At 42.6% G+C, this 20,977-nt stretch overlaps 1 protein-coding gene across 2 annotated transcripts in view; it reads left to right on the forward strand.

The window, feature by feature from the left end:
- The window catches only part of mdga2 (MAM domain containing glycosylphosphatidylinositol anchor 2), a 1,081,316-nt gene that overhangs the window by 968,676 nt on the left and 91,663 nt on the right, over positions 1-20,977 (forward strand). The window contains exon 13 of one of the 2 annotated variants that reach the window (XM_033027337.1): positions 7,497-7,652. The exons of the other annotated variant lie outside the window; for it this stretch is intronic. Within the exon in view, the coding sequence (XP_032883228.1) occupies positions 7,497-7,652 (156 nt within the window). The remainder of the gene's footprint in view (positions 1-7,496; positions 7,653-20,977) is intronic. 2 annotated transcript variants of the gene reach the window in all.

Below are 20,977 nucleotides of genomic sequence, written 5' to 3' on the forward strand. Positions count from 1 at the left end.
AGGGAATTATAGGGAAGGTGAATTTTTTGGTGGTGAGGGCTTGGAACACGCTGCCAAGGATGGTGAGGCCGATATGGTAGTGGAATTCAAGAGACTTTTGGGTAGGCATATGAGTATGCAGGGAAACTCCATATGTTATATATGTTATATAAATATGGTTTATGTGTAGGTAGACAAGAGATGGCATCATGTTTGGCACTGACATTGTGGGCCAACGGACCTGTTCTTGTGCTGTACGGTTTAATGTCCTAAGAACAGGGGCGATGGATGTAGGCTTTCAATGGAGCATAGGATAATTGAAGAGATGGTCTTAATCTTAGAGATAAACGAGCTTGAGAATCTTTATTTATTTTCGCAGCAGTAGATGGAATGATCAAGGATTTCAGGGTGCCGTGGTGAGTGAACTAAGGTGAAAGTTTTCATTGCTGCAATCATCCATTTGACTCTGAAGTAGTGGATATGTTTAGCAGCAATCTAAACAGCTTTTGATGTTGGCTACACAGATTAACACTGAACTGCTAAAATCGGCATATTTTTTTATATTGAATGCAAGATTAAGTTTCAAACTAAGGAAAATTGGGATGTTTGTACCAGTTAGGGATTAACGGAGATGGAGGCATTAAAACAAAAATCCAGCAGGTCAATAATTGCAAAATATTAACAGTGAGTATAAACCCTGATGATTTTCTTCTAGAAAGAATGAATTTAAATGAGTTTGGTGAACAATGGTCCAACGGTAGTTTTGGTGAACAGTGGTCCAATGTGGACCATTATTCCATTGGATCAGTGAAATTATTTTCCTACTTACGGTTCAGTAAAATATTGCCATACCGAAGTATAATCCCCAATTAGCAAAGTGTACAGAAATAATCCACTGAGCCCACTTGCAAGAGGCTGCAGGTTTTGTCACCATTTTCAGTCCAATCCTCGCTGTAGGTCTTATGAGTGTTGCCCAATCCAGGTAAGCCTCCAGCCATCGCTTTCCTTGGATGTCTGGATCAACCAGCAGCCAACGTCCCTCTACTCGCCCGTGCCACTGGGTGCCACCCACAGCCGTCCTTGAGGACACGGTAGGCCAGACCATGGTTCTTCTCCAATCGGCAACTCTTTGCCAGAGTGGATGCATAAGGACAGAGGAAAGGGGAAAGTCATGAGCAAGTGCTAAACAATGGTCTGGTCTTTGATCATGATGGTGAATGTGGGCTTGGAGAGAGGATTGGTTGCATACGATGGCAGACATCATAGTCATAAGTGAAAGGAGCAGAATTATGCCATTCGGCCCATCAAGTCTACTCTGCCATTCAATCATGGCTGATCTATCTCACCCTCCTAAACCTAATCTCCTGCCTTCTCCCAAAAACCCGTGACACCAGTACTAATGAATGAATGAATACGTTTATTGTCATTGCACAATACTGTGCAACGAAATTCCATTACATCTCCTCCGGTTTAAAAAAATACAAACACGACAACCATTGACACATATGTACACTTATTAGTAAAAAATAAATAGGTATTTTAAAAGAATTTAAAAGAATTTAAAAGAATTTGGCGGCATTTCTTAGAATTACATTTTGCTTCCCCAGCATTCTCTGTTGGAATTTAGCTCTTTTATCGCACATGGGTAGAAACTATTCTTTAGTCTACCGGTGCGAGCCTTCAGAGTCCTGAATCGCCTCCCAGAGGGTAGCAGAGTAAAAAGGTGGTTGGCAGGGTGGGATGTGTCCTGCTTGATATTTGTGGCCCGGCGCAAGCATCGGGCCCTATATATGTCATCCAAGGAGGGCAGTTGGGCGTTTGTAATGTTCTGCGCAGTTTTTATAATTCCCTGCAACGCCCTCCTCTCAGCCACAGTACAGCTAGCAAACCACACCAGGATTCCATAGGAGAGGATACTCTCCACGGCGCATCGGTAGAAGGACAACAGCAGCGGCTGCGAGACGTTTGCTCTCCGCAGAGACCTCAGGAAATACAGCCGCTGATGTGACTTCTTCACGAGAGTGACGGTGTTCATTTGCCATTTAAGGTCCTGGGAGATGTTTATTCCCAGGAACTTAAAGCCAGTGACTCTCTCCACCATGTCTCCTTTGATGTATAAAGGAGCAGGTTCATAATCAAGAATCTATCTGTTTCTGCCATAAAAATGAAGGATGAAAAGTGGCTCTATGTAGGGAGTAAAAGTTAACATGTCATAGAAATCCAGAATGGGATACATTAGGAATTTATAGAAAAGGCTGGAGGAAAAGAAAACAGAGATGTCTGATGGAGGAGAGACAAAATAATGCTTAGATAATGGTTTGTGTTATTTTGGATGGAAGAAGTGATTTAAAATATGGCCAGATCTCAGGTATCGGGTGAAATGAGGAATAGGGAAATGAGGAATTATGGGCATTTTGTTGCCATATAATTTTTGTTAAAATTGATATAATTACTCACTTTTATGGACTGGTCTGAACAAAGTAGTTTAAATTAGCACTACCAGTTCTTAATGCATAAATAGAATTGGATTATGTAAATTAAGCTTAATTATAACTTCATTTATATGGATTATAAATCGTCATCCACTTGAAATGGAAATTATTCTTTAGTTCACATAATTGAACATTCTTCCTTTGAAATCTAATGAGGATATATATTTAAAAGTAAAAAGCTGTCTACTTATATTTTGGCATAATTAAAACAAAGACATATTAACATAATTAACCTGTTTGTTTCCAACATTACGAACATTTTTATCATGTAATTATTTGTGAAGGTGAAATAGAATGGTATATCCTCGCGTGGGAAATATTTAGACTTTTATAAACTCTTCATTGTTCTGCTGTACTTCCTTTTTAATTCTGTATTGACTATTATTCATGCATCGTACGTGTAATATACTGATTATTTTCTACATTATTGAGATGTGGTTGGGATATTAGTGCTGCACAATATCATTGTTTAAAATCATTGCAGCACTAGTTTAGTTTAGAGATACAGTGTGGAACCAGGCCCTTTGGCCCACTGAGTCCACACCCACCAGCGATCCCCGCACATTAATACTATCCTACACTATTTTTACATTTGTACCAAGCCAATTAATCTACAAACCTGTGTAACTTTGGAGTGTGGGAGGAAACCAAAGTTCTCGGAGAAAACCCATGCAGATCACAGGGAGATCAAGTTCGCCGACGACACCACTGTTGTGGGACGAATCACTGATGGTTACGAGTCAGAGTATAGAGGTGGGGTCGACGGATTGACCAAATGGTGCCAGCACAATAACCTGGCTCTCAACACCAGCAAAGCCAAAGAATTGATTGTGGTCTTTGGAAGGGGTAGCATTGGGACTCACAATCCTGTTTATGGTGGAAAGGGTCAAGAACTTCAAATTCCTGGGCATGCATATTTCGGAAGATCTTTCCTGGTCCCGGCACATTGATGCAATCATAAAGAAAGCACATCAGCTCCTCTACTTCCTTAGAAGATTACGGAGAATCGGTATGTCAAAGAGGACTCTCTCGGACTTCTACAGGTGCACAGTAGAGAGCATGCTGACTGGTGGCATCGTGGCTTGGTTCGGCAACTTGAACATCCAGGAGCGGAAAAGAATGCAGAAAGATGTGACCACTGCCCAGTCCATCATCGGCTCTAACCTCCCCACCATCGAAGGGGTCTATCGTAGTCTCTGCCTCAAAAAGGCTGGCAGCATCATCAAGGACCCACACCATCCTGGCCACACAATCATCTCTCTGCTGCCATTAGGTAGAGGTACAGGAGCCTGAAATCTGGTAGTTCCAGGTTCATGAACAGCTGCTTCCCCTCAGCCATCAGGCTATTAAACTCGCCATCATACAAACTCTGAACTATAACAGCCTATTGCACTTTATCTGCTTATTTTATGTGTACATATATATGGTCTATGTTTTATAGACACACTGAACTGTTCTGTATTTATGCTTACTATATTCTGTTGTGCTGCAGCAAGCAAGAATTTCATTGTCCTATCTGGGACACATGTCAATAAAATCTCTTGACTTGACTTGAGAATGTACAAACTCCATACAGACAAACACCCGTAGCTAGGAACAATCCCGGGTCTCTGGCACTGTAAGCATTGTAATGCAGCAACTCTACCCCTGTGCCACCTTGCCGGCCCTGGACAACACGTAATTAGATGCAAAATTTATGTGGATAAAAACAAATCTATATCTCACTAATATCAGTGTTAATTTTTCCAGTGAATCAAACAGAAAGGCTTATATGAGAGAAAAATTCTGAAGAGTTTCCTCTTTTATGTATAGGTTTAAATGAAAGTTAGCACTTGTTAATCTGTTGTTCAGCCATTATCACCTATTAGGACATGACAATAGACAATAGGTGCAGGGGTAGGCCATTCGGCCCTTCAAGCCAGCACCACCATTCAATGTGTTAATTGGCTGATCACATGATTAGGCATCTTGCACTTCTACCCAGTCAAGATTCTTTTGTGAGAGGTCAGGCTTTGTTGTAGTTAGCGCCATTGTACTCAGATTACTTTGGGGGGAAAAATCTATGAAATTCTCTTTCAATTAAAAATACACACAGGTTTGCTTTCAGCTATAAAACAGTGAAGTTTTCAGAACGAGCTTGGAAATGTACAATATTATAATAAATGGCTTGTATGTTTGTATTAATTTAATCTATTTTAGGATGAGAGGGAATTCTCACCTGGATAGGGCTCTTGAAAATAGCGGAGTCAGTGGATATGGGGAGAAGGCAGGAACGGGGTACTGTTTGGGGATGATCAGCCATGATCACATTGAATGGTAGTGCTGGCTCGAAGGGCCAAATGGCCTACTCCTGCACCTATTGTTTATTGTCTATTTTATAATTTAATTGTGGTGTAGAACTGTTAACCATATGTGTATAATAAATAGCAGAATAATATCACAATGCTTTTGCTAAATTTGTATGTATATTTGCTGCCATATGCAATATAGTTCTTCATATCGATTCAAGTTCTGTCCCAAATTGGCATCAGAGAAAAATGCCTGTTAAAAGCATATGGCTTCGTAACTATCTACAGGTAATTATGACACATGCGCCTACAATAGCTATCATAGCTCATTCAAATTTCTTGGGCGGTACAACTTGTCGCGGGAGACACTATGTTTTAAGTTACAATATCCATTGAGCCCATAGATGAAAGGATGACAAAACTGGTGAGTTCTAAAGGATTTGCGTTAAGGAACAGAATTAGCCTCTGGCGTTTGGATACCACCTTTGATTTATTTTCATCATTTGAACATGATCTTTCCCTTTGTTGAAACTGGTGATCATTAGCTTTGAAGCGATCATGCAGAAGACATTGAATTCAAAAGGATCTGCTCCTGACTAAAATGTGCAAAACAATTGGGTCCATAACAACAAGACATCTACTTATGTGCTATCTTTAACACAGTGAAATGTTCTTTTGGTGGTCAATTATAAGACCACCAAAGAACATTTGACACTGAGACACATCAGATATTAGACAAGATGACCATGAGAATTATGTTTTAGCAGATTTACGTAATATTCATTAACAGAACAGTATTCAAGGATGGATGGGTTTGATAAACAGCCCTTTTCCCATGCTAAAAATACACCTACTAGATGGTAGTAGTTTAAGTTAAGAAGGGAAGAGTTTAAAGAAGATTTGAAAGAAAAATGTTTTCCACAGATTGGTAGGAGCCTGGAATGCAATGGCAATGTTTCAAAAGCATTTAGACAGGCACATGAACAGGCAGGGAATATAGGGATATGGAGGCAGATGGGATTAGTTAAATTAGCATCATAGGTGGCACAGATATTATGAGTCAAAGGGTCTGCTCCTGCCTGTATTCTTCTAGGTACTATGTAATTCATCAACTGAACAATTACTGGCTAAGTATTTTTAAAGTTGGCCCTTCCTTGTGACATTTTTCATGCCTTCCCGTGATGCAGACTTTGTTTTCCCTCCTCAAAAAATCCCCAAAATGAGGAGTTAAGAGTTAAGTTGCTGGGATTGTAATTCTACTGAGGTCAGAACAGTGTGAGGATGACAGATTTCCCTTCACTGAAAGACATTAGTGAATCAGATGTTTTGTTATCATAATCCGATTGTTTCATAGCTACTGAGATTAGCTATTTTTAATTCCATATTTATGTAATACTTGAATTTAAATTCACCGGTTGCCATGGCGACATCTGAACTTGTGTCTCTGGATCAATCTGGTTGATAATTTATTCATTTAACTGCTGCACTGCCGTGTCTCTGAGAAGTTTAGTTTAGTTTGTGTTTGCTGTTGGAACATACAAAATCACTTGTTGAGCTCTAAACATGACCTGGTGATGTCAGACGTTATATGCTGCTGAATTTATTGTGCTAACACCAGCTTTCAGACCATGTATGTGTAGTCAGTGTCAATCCAGCAATTCACGAAAGCCTTGTGTAATTAACTCTGCATTGTCCATAAAGAACGTAAATATATATCACATGAAATCAGCAAACTCTAAAGTAATATTTATTGATGATCACCAAAGCAAAGCTGCTTTGTTGTTTATGAGCTATATTTATGATTATCATTGCAGTACAACTCCAATAATCCACAATCCAATCATTTGGAAATCCCCAACAGCATGGCATCGGGTTCACCAGGTGATGTTCTCCATGCTCTCTTTAAACACACTGTGATTCATGTTCACCCGCTCCCACTTAAGTATGGCATCTCTCGTTCCCATGTTCATAAATTCTAGGAGCAGAACTAAGCTATTCGGCCCATCAAGTCTACTCCGCCATTCAATCATGACTGATCTATCTATCCTTATCAACCCCATTCTCCTGCCATCGCCCCATAACCGCTGACACCCTTACTAATCAAGAATCTGTCAATCTCGACCGTAAAAATATTCATTGACTTGGCTCCACAGCCAACTGTGGCAATGAATTCCACAGAAGCACCACTAAAGAAATTCCTTCTCCTCTCCTTCCTAAAGGTACGTCCTTTTATTCTGGGGCTATGGCTTTGGGTCCTAGACTCTCCCACTAATGGAAACATCCTCTCCACAATCATTCTTTCCAGGCCTTTCATTATTCTGTAATTTTCAATTCACCCCCTTTCAACTCACCAAGGCCCTGGTTCCCATGCAGCAATTCTCACACTCCTTTTAAACTTTTGAGTTATTTTTCCAGAACCCTCTTTAAACTATTTCCCATGTTCTTTTGCAGCTTATAGCTGTGTAACATTGTGAAGAACAAAATTAATTAAAATTGTGTCGGGGAATGAGTGCAAATAACGTCCAGTGGTCCACCAAATGTTGGGAACGATGTTCTAAATGTTAAAATGATTCTGTAGCAGATTTTTTCAAATTGCTGGATTTGAACTTTTTCAAATCCCTCAAGTAGTATTTAATGATATACTTAAGCTGCAAATTGAATGGACAAGTGTTCAACTATACTTTGTTATATGCACCCATTATAACATAGTTAGAGATGTGCATGTATCTGTTAACAGGAGAATTCAACTGTGCATTTGAAAATGATAAGATCTGTGGGTTCACTCAAGACCGGATCGATAATTTTGACTGGACACGGCAAAGTGCTTCAACTAGGAATCCAAAGTACACTCCAAATACGGGACCAAGTGCTGATCGAAGTGGCTCCAAGCAAGGTAAAGTGCCAGTTTAATTGCAGAGAACATGTGCTTGTCTAATCGAAAGCTTACAGCAACCATTTATTCTCAGATTTAGGATGAGTGTAAGCCTGACTTTCACTGTTTCTTTCTTCTATCTCAAGATACTAATAAGCAGATATGCCATGTTGATGGAAGGTCTCGACCTGAAGAATTAACTCAGTTTTTGTCTTCACAGATGCTACCTGACCTGCTGAGTGTTTCCAACATTTTCTATTATGATTCCAGATTGTCAGCATCTGAATTGCTTTGCAAATAGTGTTCTTTTATTTTGTTGCTATTGCAGCAATTATAACTTGGACTTGCATTATGACTTGCCATCTGTCCTTTATGTAGCAATGGGTTTATAATGTGAACAAAAGTATTGGTGTGAATAAAATGGGTTTGTGTAGCTACACCCTGCATTCATTAGCCAAAACCTCCTGCAGAGTGTTATCTCTGTTTCCAGTAAACTGTTTGAATGAGGCTGGATTGAAATGCAACCCTTCCATGCCTGTTTTTTTATTGAGAAACCAGTGCATTTATTTTTACATCTTCCATGCACAATTCCCATGGATTACTTCTCCTATGGGATTTGGGTAATTAGAGATACTTGCAGCATCCATGACAGCATTGTGTGCAGGAAGCTTATCCAATGGCACCATTTAGGATATTAATGAGTTCTGATATATCACGAGAGTCACAAATCTAACTTGTAAGCACTGTAAGCAAATTCATGTGCCCAAACTCTGTTCTTTCCATTTGTGTTTAATTAAATTTGCTCTTGTAAGAATGTGGGAAGGAAGGCAGCGCATCATTTATCACAACTTCACGCATCATATACCAACTTCAATTTGCAAGAAGTAATGAAGATTTATTTCGCAATGAAGAAAGAGAGCTTAACTTACAGGTCATTTTGTGCATTCATTACATGTATTTTGTTTGTTCTTCCCTCACATCAATTTTCGCATCCTCTGCCGACTAGTTTAATTGTTTAGAGATACAGTGTTGGAACAGGTCCTTCGGCCCTCTGAATCCATGCCGGCCATCGATCACCCGCTCACACTAGCTCTATGTTATGCCACTTTAGCATCTTACACACTTGGGGCATTGGTTTTGCAGAAGCCGGTTAACCTACAAACCTGTACCTCTTTGGAATGTCGGAAGAAGCACCCGGGGTAAGCCCATGCGGTGTCGGGGAGAACGTACAAACTCCGCACAGACGGTACTCGTAGTCAGGATCAAACCCAGGTCTCTGGTGCTATGAGGCAGCAGATCTACCATCGTGCCACCAACTACAAAGATTTGTGCAGTCTCTCAAAATTTTTGTCCCATATAATATTGCATCACTCTTTGGGATTAATTTAGTTGTTCCACACTTTTCATGCTGTTGTGCGTTTCTAATGAGTTCTACCTTTCTCTTCAGAGACATCCACTTTCATACCATGGTGCCCTCCATCTGATTTACTTCATTTCATGCTCTTGTAAGCTACTGACCATTTCTTACAAAATCAAATTTAATTTTTGATACTTATGGAAGACTAGAGATCATCTTGGTACACATGCAATCCTACATTTCCAACATGATTTTATCCATTGTGACTCAGTAAATAGAAACACAGAAAGCAGGAGTAGGCCATTCGGCCCTTCGAGACAGCACCGCCATTCAATATGATCATGGTTGATCATCAAAAATCAGTACCCTGTTTCTGCTTTTTCCCTATATCCCTTTATTCTGTTAGCCCTAAGAGCTATATCTAACTCTCTCTTGAATACATCCAGTGAATTGGCCTCCACTGCCTTCTGTGCCAGAGAATTCCACAGATTCACAACACTGTGTGAAAAGGTATTACCTCATCTCGGTCCTAAATGGCCTACTCCTTATACTTAAACTGTGATGCCTGGCTCTGGGCTCCGCCAACATTGGGAACATATTTCCTGCATCTGTGAATATAAGCCCAGCCGATCCATTCTTTTATCATGTCAAATCTTTGGAGAAAACGAGAAAACTTGAATCTATTGAATAATTTTGTGTGTGAATAGAGCTCTTTGTGCATATTTCCATAGAGCTCTACAGCACAGACACGGCCCCTCGACCCACCACGTCCTTTTTGTCTGCACTAATCCTATTTCCCTGCTTTAGATCCATATTATTTTATACCTTGCTTGTTTAAGTGCCTGTCTAAATGTGATTACATCTAATTCCACTATCTCCTCTGGCTGCGGGTTACAGATATCAACCACTCTCTGTGTAAAATAAAAACTGTCCTCTCACATCTCTACATTTAGTAAAGTTACTCCATTTAATAAAGTTACTACTCTAGTAAAGTTACAACATATTGTTCCATCTTTTATATTCTATGTCTCGACATATTAAGGCAAGCATCCCAAATCCTTTCTGCTTATCTACCCATTTGCCAGTCTCAAGGACTATTGACTCCAGGTCCCTCTGCTCATCAATATTTTTTCACACCTACCATGTATTGTAAATGTTCTACCTTTATTTGACTTCCCGACACGCGTTGTCTCACACTCATCAGAATCAAATTCCATCTGTCAATACTCCACCCACCTTCCATCTGATCTTTAACCTGAACAGACTTAGCTAATCTCCATTGCTATCCATGACACCACCAACTTTCATGTCATCAGCAAACTTACAAATCATACATCTCACATTCATTTCCAAGTTATTAATATATACTTATATCACAAACAACAAAAGTCCGGGCAACAATGCTCATAGACATACGATTGGACACTCGTCCATCCACCATTACCTTTTGTCTCTTATTACCTGGCGAATTTTTAACCCAATTATCGATCTCGTCTTGGATCCCATGTGCCTTAACATTCTGGACCCCATTACCACGTGGAACCTTGTCCATTGCCTTATTAAAGTCCAGTGACTGCTGCGCAATCTTCTTCATTACCTACTCAAAAAACCCAATCAAATTAGTAAGGCAGGATTTCCCCTCTACAAATGCATGCTGACTATCCCAGATCCACCCTGCCTTTCCAACTGTACATAAATCCTATTTCATAGGATGGTCTCCATAATTTCCCCACCATTGATCTAGGACTTTGTGACCTGCAGATACCTGGTTTATCTCTATTGCATCTTTTAGACAGCATTAGTTTTCCTTCAGTCTTCTGGCACCTCATCTGTGGCTCACAAGATGCAACAAGATTAACAGCCTACCCCTCCCTGAACTCGCTCTCTTCCATTTCCTTCTCCATGATGACTACAGAACAGGCTCAAGGGACCGAGTGGCCTACTGATGTTGCATCGGCATTCCCCAACACTCTTGTATCTAGTAGCAAGAATATTTGATCAAAATATGCGAGTTTTCTCCGAGATCTTTGGCTTTTTCCCATGCCCCAAAGACGTACAGGTTTATAGGTTTGTACAACATTGTCCCTAGTGTGTGAGTAGGATAGTGTTAATGTGCGGGGATCGCTGGTCGGTGCGGACTCACTTGGCCAACGGGCCTGTTTCCATGCTGTATCTCTAAAAATCTAAATAAATAAGATATTAAAGGTGAAAATAGCAGCTTTATGCAAGTAATTTAATGAATATACACCATGATGGGAAAGAGAATGTTTTAATTGAAAGATTTTCAATCTCGTCAGACTTTCAGTTAGACTTAAAAAGTCATACTAAAGCTGGATTAATCCATCCATGCAAAATGCTATTGAACACAGCAAGACTTTCTATAGAGTGCATAATAAGAAAACATTGTTCTCTCCATTATGCCCATTAGCGCACTTTACTCCTTATGTGAGCTTTCAGAGTCAATGAATATCAAATTGCTCATTGTAAATGAGGATGTGGTCTCAAACACACACAGGTGAAATATGACCAGAAACAGCATAATTGGAAGAGGTCTGAATTTATGGAACTATTACAAGCATAAGGTGCAATAGTAATTTAAAATATAAATGGTACCAGGATCTGGTAACGGGGGGTATAAAATATATATATATTATTTTAAACACGGTTGGTATATCCTTTTTTGCGAGTTTTGTGTTACAATAGAGCGATTGGTTTTTCCTTTTTTTTCTTTTCTTTCTAGGGTCTTATTTCATTTCTTTACTTCCTTCTCTAACTTCCTCCCTAAGGGGCTTTCTTTTCCCAACACTTTCCTGCACCTTCACGATTCTTGCTCACTTTCCTTACTTCTTTTAATTCTATCTTTCCAGCATAATTTAGTGTTGGTTTGGTGTAAGTAATAACGGCAATGCATGCACCATACTTTCTATGACTAAAGCAAAAGCAAATTAACAAGTTCTCTGCTAAGCCATCATAGGTTTAAAAGCATCTAATTTTACTTCGGAGTCACGTGAGTGACTACGTGAAGAACCCCGCCAGGACGCATGCGTATCATATCGCTACACGCATTGCAACAAGTCACAGCAAGGGGGAGCGATGTTCCCCTAGCGGCAAAATTTGAAAACCAGGAACAACAGGGTAGAAGACTCTGCGTTCCAGAATTTGAAAGTCGGGAACAGCAGGTAAGAAGACTCTGCGTTCCTTCCACTCACCTTTAGGTGGAAACATGGACCGGATCCATGAAGGCTGCGGGAAAGCTGGCAGGGGAGAACCGCGGAGTCGCGGGCAACCGGCAGCAGCAGCCTAAAGGCACGCTAAACTCCCGTAATGGGAACAGCTGTGCCCGACTTTCGCTCCCGACTCGCTCCCGCACCGGGCCCGGCCGGGCGGGAGAGGGAAGCAAAAAAAAAATTAATGTTTCCCCGCGCTGGGTTTTTTCCACAGGAGGGGAAGCTGGACAAAGTGGTGTCCACAAATGCTGCTAGTGAAGCTGGCTGGGAAGGACCGCGGAGTCGCGGGCAGCCGGCAGCAGCAACCAAAGGCAGGAACCAAAGGCACGTTAATCTCCCGTAATGGGAACAGCTGTGCTGGACTTTCACTCCCGACTCGCTCCCGCACCGGGCCGGGCGGGAGAGGGAGCAAAACTAATGTTTCCCCGCGCTGGGTCTGTACAGGAGGGGAAGCTGGACAAAGGAGTGTCCACAAGTGCTGCTAGTGAAGCTGGCTGGGGAAGACAGCAGAGTCGCAGGCAGCCGGCAGCAGCTGAAGGCACGTTTATCTCCCGTAATAGGAAGAGCAGTGCCGACTTTTGGTCCCGCGCCGGCCAGAACACCACGGCCGGGCGGGAGACCATTCAAATGGGGCCGTTGACTTTTGACCAGTCAATAACGGCAGCAGACGGGGTGGAACGACGCTCACCCGTAGCAACGATTTTAACTTGGACCTGCAGGGAAGAGCTGCGGTCTTTTTTGTATTTCCATGCTGATTGCAGGTGCAGAAACAACGGGCTGCGACAAAGCTGGTGGGCTAGATGGAATCAGCTGTGCCAGATGTCCTCCACACCGGCCATATCCACTCCACGGAAGGACAGTAAGGACAAAGCTGGAGAAGGAGGACCGTGGAGCAGCGGGCAGCCAGCAGCAGCCAGCGGCACTTGGATCACCCGTAGTGGGATCAGCTGTGACCGATGTCGCCTCCGCACCGGCCAGATCCACGCGGCCGGGCGGAAAGGCTAGACACAAAACAAACAAGGTCGTGGACTCAGAGGAGTCCGACTTTGGATAACCGCCGGTGGCCAGCGCCCGAGAGCGCTGGAGCGGGAAGAAGCGGTGTATGGAGCTTTGCTCCAACGTGACAGACTCCGGGAGATGGAGTCGGGTCACTGTGGGCCCTATGATAAACCCACAGCAGTACCTCTTTCAGGGCTGCACAGTGCTTCTACCCCATCAGAGGGGAGCACTGCGGGTCAGTTCTGGGCTGACCTGGAAGAGGGGTCCGCAGAAGAAAAGACAAGTGTGCAGGAGGCCATGGCCCAGGCCGGCCTTCTTGGAAGATGCGGGACCTCCAACCCAACCAAACCGAAAATCCAGACCCCAGCGCTACAACAACAGCGAAGAACCTACAAAAAGTAAACCTGCCACTAGTAACTATGGAGGTAGGTGGGTCTGGTTCCCTACAATATACAATGGGCAGGGAGATTGGGTGGAGATTACACTCTTTCTGAATGCATGGAGCATGATAACAAACGATATCTACATCTTAAGCAATATCCAGGGATATACAACAGAGTTTATACACAAGTACAGCCCTCCAGTTCAACATATACTGAACCGAATGTTCGTGCTTTCCGATAAAGGGAAATCAAAAGCGCAAGCTGAACTGAAGCGGCTTCACATAAAAGGTGTAATTGAGAAAACTCAACACGAACCATTAGAATTCGTGTCCAATATATTTATCAAAAACAAAAAAAAAAAAGATGGTCATCGCATCATCATAGATCTGACAAAATAGATACCTTTGTTACTGCTTAACAATTAATTCCAAAAGGTTACTTCAATGGCCAGCATCGATTTAAAAGATGCTTACTATTCAGTGCCTATACGAGGTGACCACAGATGTTACTTAAAATTCAACTGGATGGGACAACTCTGACAGTATAAAGCACTGCCAAATGGGTTATCATCAGCCCAGGCTGTTCACAAAAATTTTGAAACCAGCCCTAGCGTTTCTACGGAAACGTATACACATGAGCATGGCATATTTAGATGACATACTCATTATGGGCAAAACTTTGGAATTGGCCAAACAAACTGTAACAGCCACAAAAAAGTTATTTGGAAAACTGGGATTCATTTTTCATCCAGTTAAATCTAAACTAACGACTTCCACTACTATGGACTACCTGGGGTTTCACCATTGACTCAGTTCACATGTCGATGACTCTGCCTAAGGGAAAGGCTAGAGATTTAATAGAGGCTTGCAATACCAACAGTGTCTGAACAGCCAGTTAAAAGCCTGGGCAGATGGTACAACGCAAGTCTCAAGGATAAAGAGCAGGTGGAACAACTAAGGCAAGAAATTGTCAATGGCCTGGAGAACATCAATCAGACCCTACTGCCTGGGAAACTGAAGCTCTGGTGCCTACAGTTCGGACAATGTGGCCACTGACCATTTATGAAGCCCCAATAACAACTGTGGAGAAGATGGAGCGAACCATAACTTCATACGCGAAGAAATGGCTCGGGGTCCCACGATGTCTAACTAACATCGGCCTATATGGCAAAGGGGTCCTGGAACTACCTCTCACTAGTCTAACAGAGGAATACAAGTGTTCTAAAGTAAGACTTCAGATGACACTGAGGGACTCAGAGACAAGACCATCAGTGCTGTTGCGCCGCCCCTAGTAACTGGCCGGAAGTGGACACCATCTGATGCAGTACAGCAAGCTTCATCAGCCCTGAGGCACAAAGACATCGTGGGGCAAGTCCAGCAGGGAAGAGGAGGCTTTGGCCTTACGACAAGTAAACCAACTTGGCGAAAGGCCACAACATCAGAGCGGAGGACATTGGTGGTCGAGGAGGTGCGGCGACAAGAGGAGGCCGCAAGAAGTGCAAAGGCGGTCTCTCTTGCCAAACAGGAGCAATGGATGCAGTGGGAAGGTGTGGAGCGGAGGAAGATCAGCTGGAAAGAACTATGGGAAATGGAAGCAAGCAAGATCAGCTTCATCATCAGAGCGGCTTATGACGTGCTTCCATCACCAAAGAACCTCCATCAGTGGTACGGCGAGGATCCAACCTGTGCCCTCTGCCCAACTCCAGCGACCCTCAAACACATCATGGTAGGCTGCAAGACCAGCCTCACGCAAGGGAGATACACGTGGCGGCATAATCAGGTACTAAAAAGCCTGGCATCAGCCCTTGAGAACAGGCGGTGTGCGACCAACTCCTTGCCTCCGAGAGCAAGCAACCCCCCCCTAAGGGCAACAACCTTTGTCCGAGAAGGACAGAAAACATCTAAACATCCTTCCACCAGATCAGAAGAAGGAAACCTATGCAGGGCCCGCGACTGGAGGATGCTGGCGGACATCGGCCGACAACTAGTTTTTCCACCTGAAATTGCTTCCACCAACCTCAGGCCAGACTTGGTGTTCTGGTCCCCTTCACAGAAGACTGCTTACATCATAGAGCTCACAGTTCCATGGGAGAACTCTGTTGAGGAGGCCTATGAGCGTAAGAAGCTGCGTTACGCAGAGCTTGCAGCAGAGGCAACGCAGCGTGGCTGGAACACCAAAGTCTATCCAGTTGAAGTGGGATGCAGAGGATTTGTTGCGTCATCTACCATCAGACTGCTGAAGGAGCTTGGAATCCACGGTCAGGCTCTGCGGAAGACCATAAGATCACTCTCAGAGGCGGCTGAAAGAAGCAGCCGGTGGATTTGGCTCAAGCGGAAAGACCCATGCTGGGCCCCAAGTATTTCAGGGTGAATCTTTGGGACGGTTTGACACGGGACACGCGCTGAGGGCTGATCATCCTGCAGCGGGCCGCCCTTGTGGAGGGTGTATAGTGTTAAAAGGCCGAAACACCCAGTGATGCAAGGGTACACTACTGATGATGTGTCCTGTGCCCAACTGTCCTGAAGGTTACCCAGGCCAAGATATACGTATCCACTCCCCCGCCCCCCCCCCCCACAGATGTTGAGCGTCTACCACTCTCAACAATCAACGAATGTCGTGAAATGCTCCCCACCTATTGGCACAAGGGACTTCTTAACATCTTGTCCTGTGTATTTGATTCTAACAGCCACAAAAAAGTTATTTGGAAAACTGGGATTCATTTTTCATCCAGTTAAATCTAAACTAACGACTTCCACTACTATGGACTACCTGGGGTTTCACCATTGACTCAGTTCACATGTCGATGACTCTGCCTAAGGGAAAGGCTAGAGATTTAATAGAGGCTTGCAATAACCTCACTGACATCAGCAAACCATCCATCAGATTGGTAGCTAAAGTAATTGGCATAATGATGGCTGCCTTCCAGCCACACAATTTGGACCTCTACATTACCAAAACATACAGAGAGCAAAATACAAGCACTCTAAATTATGCAGGTCACTTTGACAGATCTGTGAAACTACCAATCAAGCTAAAATGGAACTAAAATGGTGGATAGATAACATCTGGCCTTGTTCCTATCCAAGCATTGTCAGTAACCTTTCCATGGTACTACAAACTGATGCCAGTGCACTTGGGTGCGGAGCCACCAATACCATACCACCGTGGTAGCATACATTAACCACAGGGTGGAAACAAATCGACATCATGTGACAATCTGGCTATACAAATTGGCAATGGTGTATCCAGAGAGATATTTGGATATCAACCACTTACCTACCAGGAAGACTAAATTCAGTGGCAGACACCAGGTCACGCAAATTTAATGAAAACACCAAATGGATGTTGAATAAAATAGTATTTGCTGATATCACAGCAAAATATGGAACACCAGATATCGATTTATTCGCATCCAGACTTAACCACCAGTTATCAAGTTATGTTACACAGGAACCAGACCCTGGGGCAGCGGCGACAGATGCATTTTCGCTGAATTGTGGGGGGGGGGGGAAATTGTTTATTTACGCATTCCCTCCTTTCCTGCCTCATCAGTCGGGTATTAAGGAAATACAACAAGACTCTGCATCTGGTATTGGTAGTACCCGATTGGCCTACACAACCATGGTTCCCAGTGGTATCAAACATGGAATCAGAGACATGAACATCCCATCTGTTCTGGAATATCTGGCAGGCCTCCACTATGATGAGGGGCTCAGTTACAGTGCCATCAACTGCGCCAGAAGTGACCTATCGACTTACGTATGGCAGGGGACAGACCATTACACTGTTGGGACTCACCCACTGGTACAAAACCTATGAGGGGAACCAGATACTCCCAAATATGGGATGTGAGAATAACCCTGAAGATGCTCAGGAATTGGTCTCCCGCAACAGTTCTGTCCCTACACAGACTGACATTAAAACAGTCATGCTAATGGTATTGGTCACGGCACAGAGGATACAGTCACTGCAAAAATTAGACTGGACAACATGACTTTCTCAACAGAAAATATTACGTTTCATATTTATGAGACAGTAAGCAGAACAGAAAAGGGATCAGCAGGCCTCAATATACAATTAGGTCATACCCAACAGATGACCGTCTGTGTATAATAAGACATCTGTCGTTATACATGGAGAAAACGAATATCCTAAGAGGCAATGAAAAGGCACATTTTGGTCAGCCACTAGCAACCACACCAAGAGTGACGGTCCAGACCATCTCAAGATGGCTGAAACAGGCTGGGGTGGATACTAAACTTTAAAAATCTCTTTCCACCAGGACTGCAGCTACATCGGCAGCGATACAGTGAGTTCACCAAACACCTCCTCACTGTGATGGAGGCAAATGGATGTACCAATGGACCAAATCCTCAAGGCAGCAGGATGGTCTGGAGGGGAAAACATTCCAATTATTTTGTTATAAACCAGTAATGAAACCTGGAACGTTTGCAGAAACAATTTAAGTTCTGTAAATTAATTTATACCCATAAAAGGGGTTATAAACTTGTGTTAAAATTTTTTATGATTTCAATGTCGAATCATGTCCAAATTATGTTAACACAATTCCTCCCACAGTTAAGGCAGACGTGATGCATGGACTCGTTTCCACGGCATGAAATCACAGAGCTTTAAAATCTTCACGTAGTCACTCACGTGACTCCGAAGTAAAATAGTAAGATTAAACGAGAACTTACCAGTTTTAAGTTTGATCTGTATTTTATGAGGAGTTACGATGAGGAATTACGTGCCCTCCGCTCCCACCCTGATCATATACTTAACTGGTACCTCTTCTCTAATCTTACTATGTTTAGTCATTACAGTTATCTGTGATTTCACACCGCTGCTTTGAAGAATGACACGCATGCGTCGTGGTGGGGTTCTTCACGTAATCCCTCATCGTAACTCCTCATAAAATACAGATCAAACTTCAAACTGGTAAATTCTCGTTTAATCTTACTATTTTGTGTGCTGAGGTATAGAGATTCAACAAAGGCAATTCCATTAATATCACAGCTTACCATGAACAAGTAGTTATTATTGGTTAAAAAAAATCTATAATCCAGAATTCCTGGCACTGGAGGGGACCTGATGGTAGGAATTGTGAGATTATATGAGGATCAACTGCTTCTTCAGCTCTATGAATAATACAACCAGTGTTTCAATACAGGTTCTAAGGCACGCCGCTGTTGGAAAGATACCATAATTGTGGCATATAACCACATGAATCTGTTTCTTCCACACTTTCCTTCCCCTTTGATCTCAAAGGCTCTGTTCATTTTGAACCTTTGCCAAAGTAATGATTTCTTGAGAGAGAAAGTGAAATGAGTGTGGACAATTGTTAGCCTGGTTGATCAGAGTCATTGAGTAATACAGCACGGAAACAACACCTATGACCCAACTTGTCCCTAACAATCAAGATTCCCATCCACCCGAGTGGCTTGGTGCTTTTTTTTAGTATGGCTGTATGGTAATTCGTATCTTAATTGGTTCATGTGACAATAAACAGACCTTTGAACCATTTGCCGCAAGTCTCCTACACTCCATGAAAAAGAGTCCTAACCTGCCCAAATGTGGCCAAATAGGACAAGCTTAGATGATGCATCTCGGTCAGCATGGATGAATTGGTCAAAAGGACCTGTTTCCATGCTGTGTGACTTTATGGCTCCAATTTAGGCCCTCGAGTCCTGGCCACATTCTTGTAAAACTTCTTTGGACTTTTTCTAGCTTTCTAGCTTAATGATGATCCATAGCAGGTTAACCAATACTGTACACCATACCCCATGTATGTCCTCACCAACATCTTGCACAATTGCAACAGAACATCCAAAATCCAGTACTCCTTGACAGATGAAAGTTGTGCCAAATGCTAGTATTCATAACTCTGTCTACTGGTGCTCTCTCTTTCAGGAAACTGTACAGATGTAGTTTTACCTCCCACTGTTCTACAGCAGCCCACAGGGCCCTACTGTGAAAATCCAATGCTGATTTGGATTAGTTAAAAAAAACCTCGCACTTATCTGATTTAAAAACCATTTGCCATTCCTTGGCCCACTTACAGTATTTCATTAATCAAGATCCCACTTTAATGGTGGGTAATCTTCTTTACTGTTTATGATACCACCAATCTTGGTGTCATTTGCACATGTACTAATTATGCCTTACACATTCTCATCTGGATCAATTTTATAAATGACGAACAACAATGGACCTAGCACTATTCCCTGCGGCACACTAGTCCCAAATTCCAGTGTGAAACACAACCTTCCACCATCATACTCTGCTTCCTACCATCAACATAATTATGTATGCAATTAGTTAGCTCTCCCTGGATGCCATGTGATCTAACCTTTGAGATGAGCCTACCATGCAGGACCTTGGTTACCTTTTCAACCGATTTGTGAGACATGATTTCTCACACACAAGGCCATATCGATTATTCCTAATCAACCCTTGACATGAAACATTACCTATCCATGTTCTCAATAGATGCTGCCTGACTCACAGAGTTATTCCTGCACTATGACTTTTTCTGGTACATCTGGTCCCTCAGAATGCTCTCCATTAACTTACTCACACTGATGTCAGGCTCACTGGACTGTACATCCCTGGTTTCAGCTTGCTCCTCTTCTTCAATAACAGTACAACTCAGCCACCCTCCAATTTTCCGGAACTTACCTGTGGTTAACGATGATGCAATTATCTCTACAAGGTCTTCCATAATTTCTTCCATAGATCCCACAAGCTCCAAGGATGCATTTAGAACATAAAACATAGAGCAGTTCAGCACAGGAACATGCCCTTCAACCCACAATGTCCGTATCAAATATGAAGCTAAGGTAACCTTCTCAGCCTGCATATGAATGTTATCACTCCATTCTCTGCATATCCAAGTATCCATCTAAAAACCTCTTAAATGCCATTATCGTATCTGATTCTATCACCGCCCATGGCAATGCATTCTAGGCACCCACCACACTCTGTGTAAAAAAACCTTGTCCTGCATATCTCCTTTAAACTTTATCCTTCTTACTTAAACCTATGTCCTTTGACATTTGTCAAGTCTTTGACATTTCCATCCTAGGAAAACGGCTCTGACTGTCTACCATACCTATGCCTGTCATAGTTTTATATACTTCTATTAGGTCTCCCTTCAACGTTTGACATTCCAGAGAAAACATTCCAAGTTTACCTAACCACTCCTTATCGGTAATATCTGCTAATGCAGGCAGTGTTCTGGTTAACCCCATCTGCACCCTCTCCAAAACCTCCACATCCTTCCTGCAATGAAGAGCCAGAACTGCACACAATACTCCAAAAATAGCCTAATCAATATTCTATATAGCTGCAAAGGTAGACAAAAGTGCTGGTGAAACTCAG

The sequence above is a fragment of the Amblyraja radiata genome, chromosome 9, assembly GCF_010909765.2.
Source record: "Amblyraja radiata isolate CabotCenter1 chromosome 9, sAmbRad1.1.pri, whole genome shotgun sequence".
NCBI lineage: Eukaryota > Metazoa > Chordata > Chondrichthyes > Rajiformes > Rajidae > Amblyraja > Amblyraja radiata.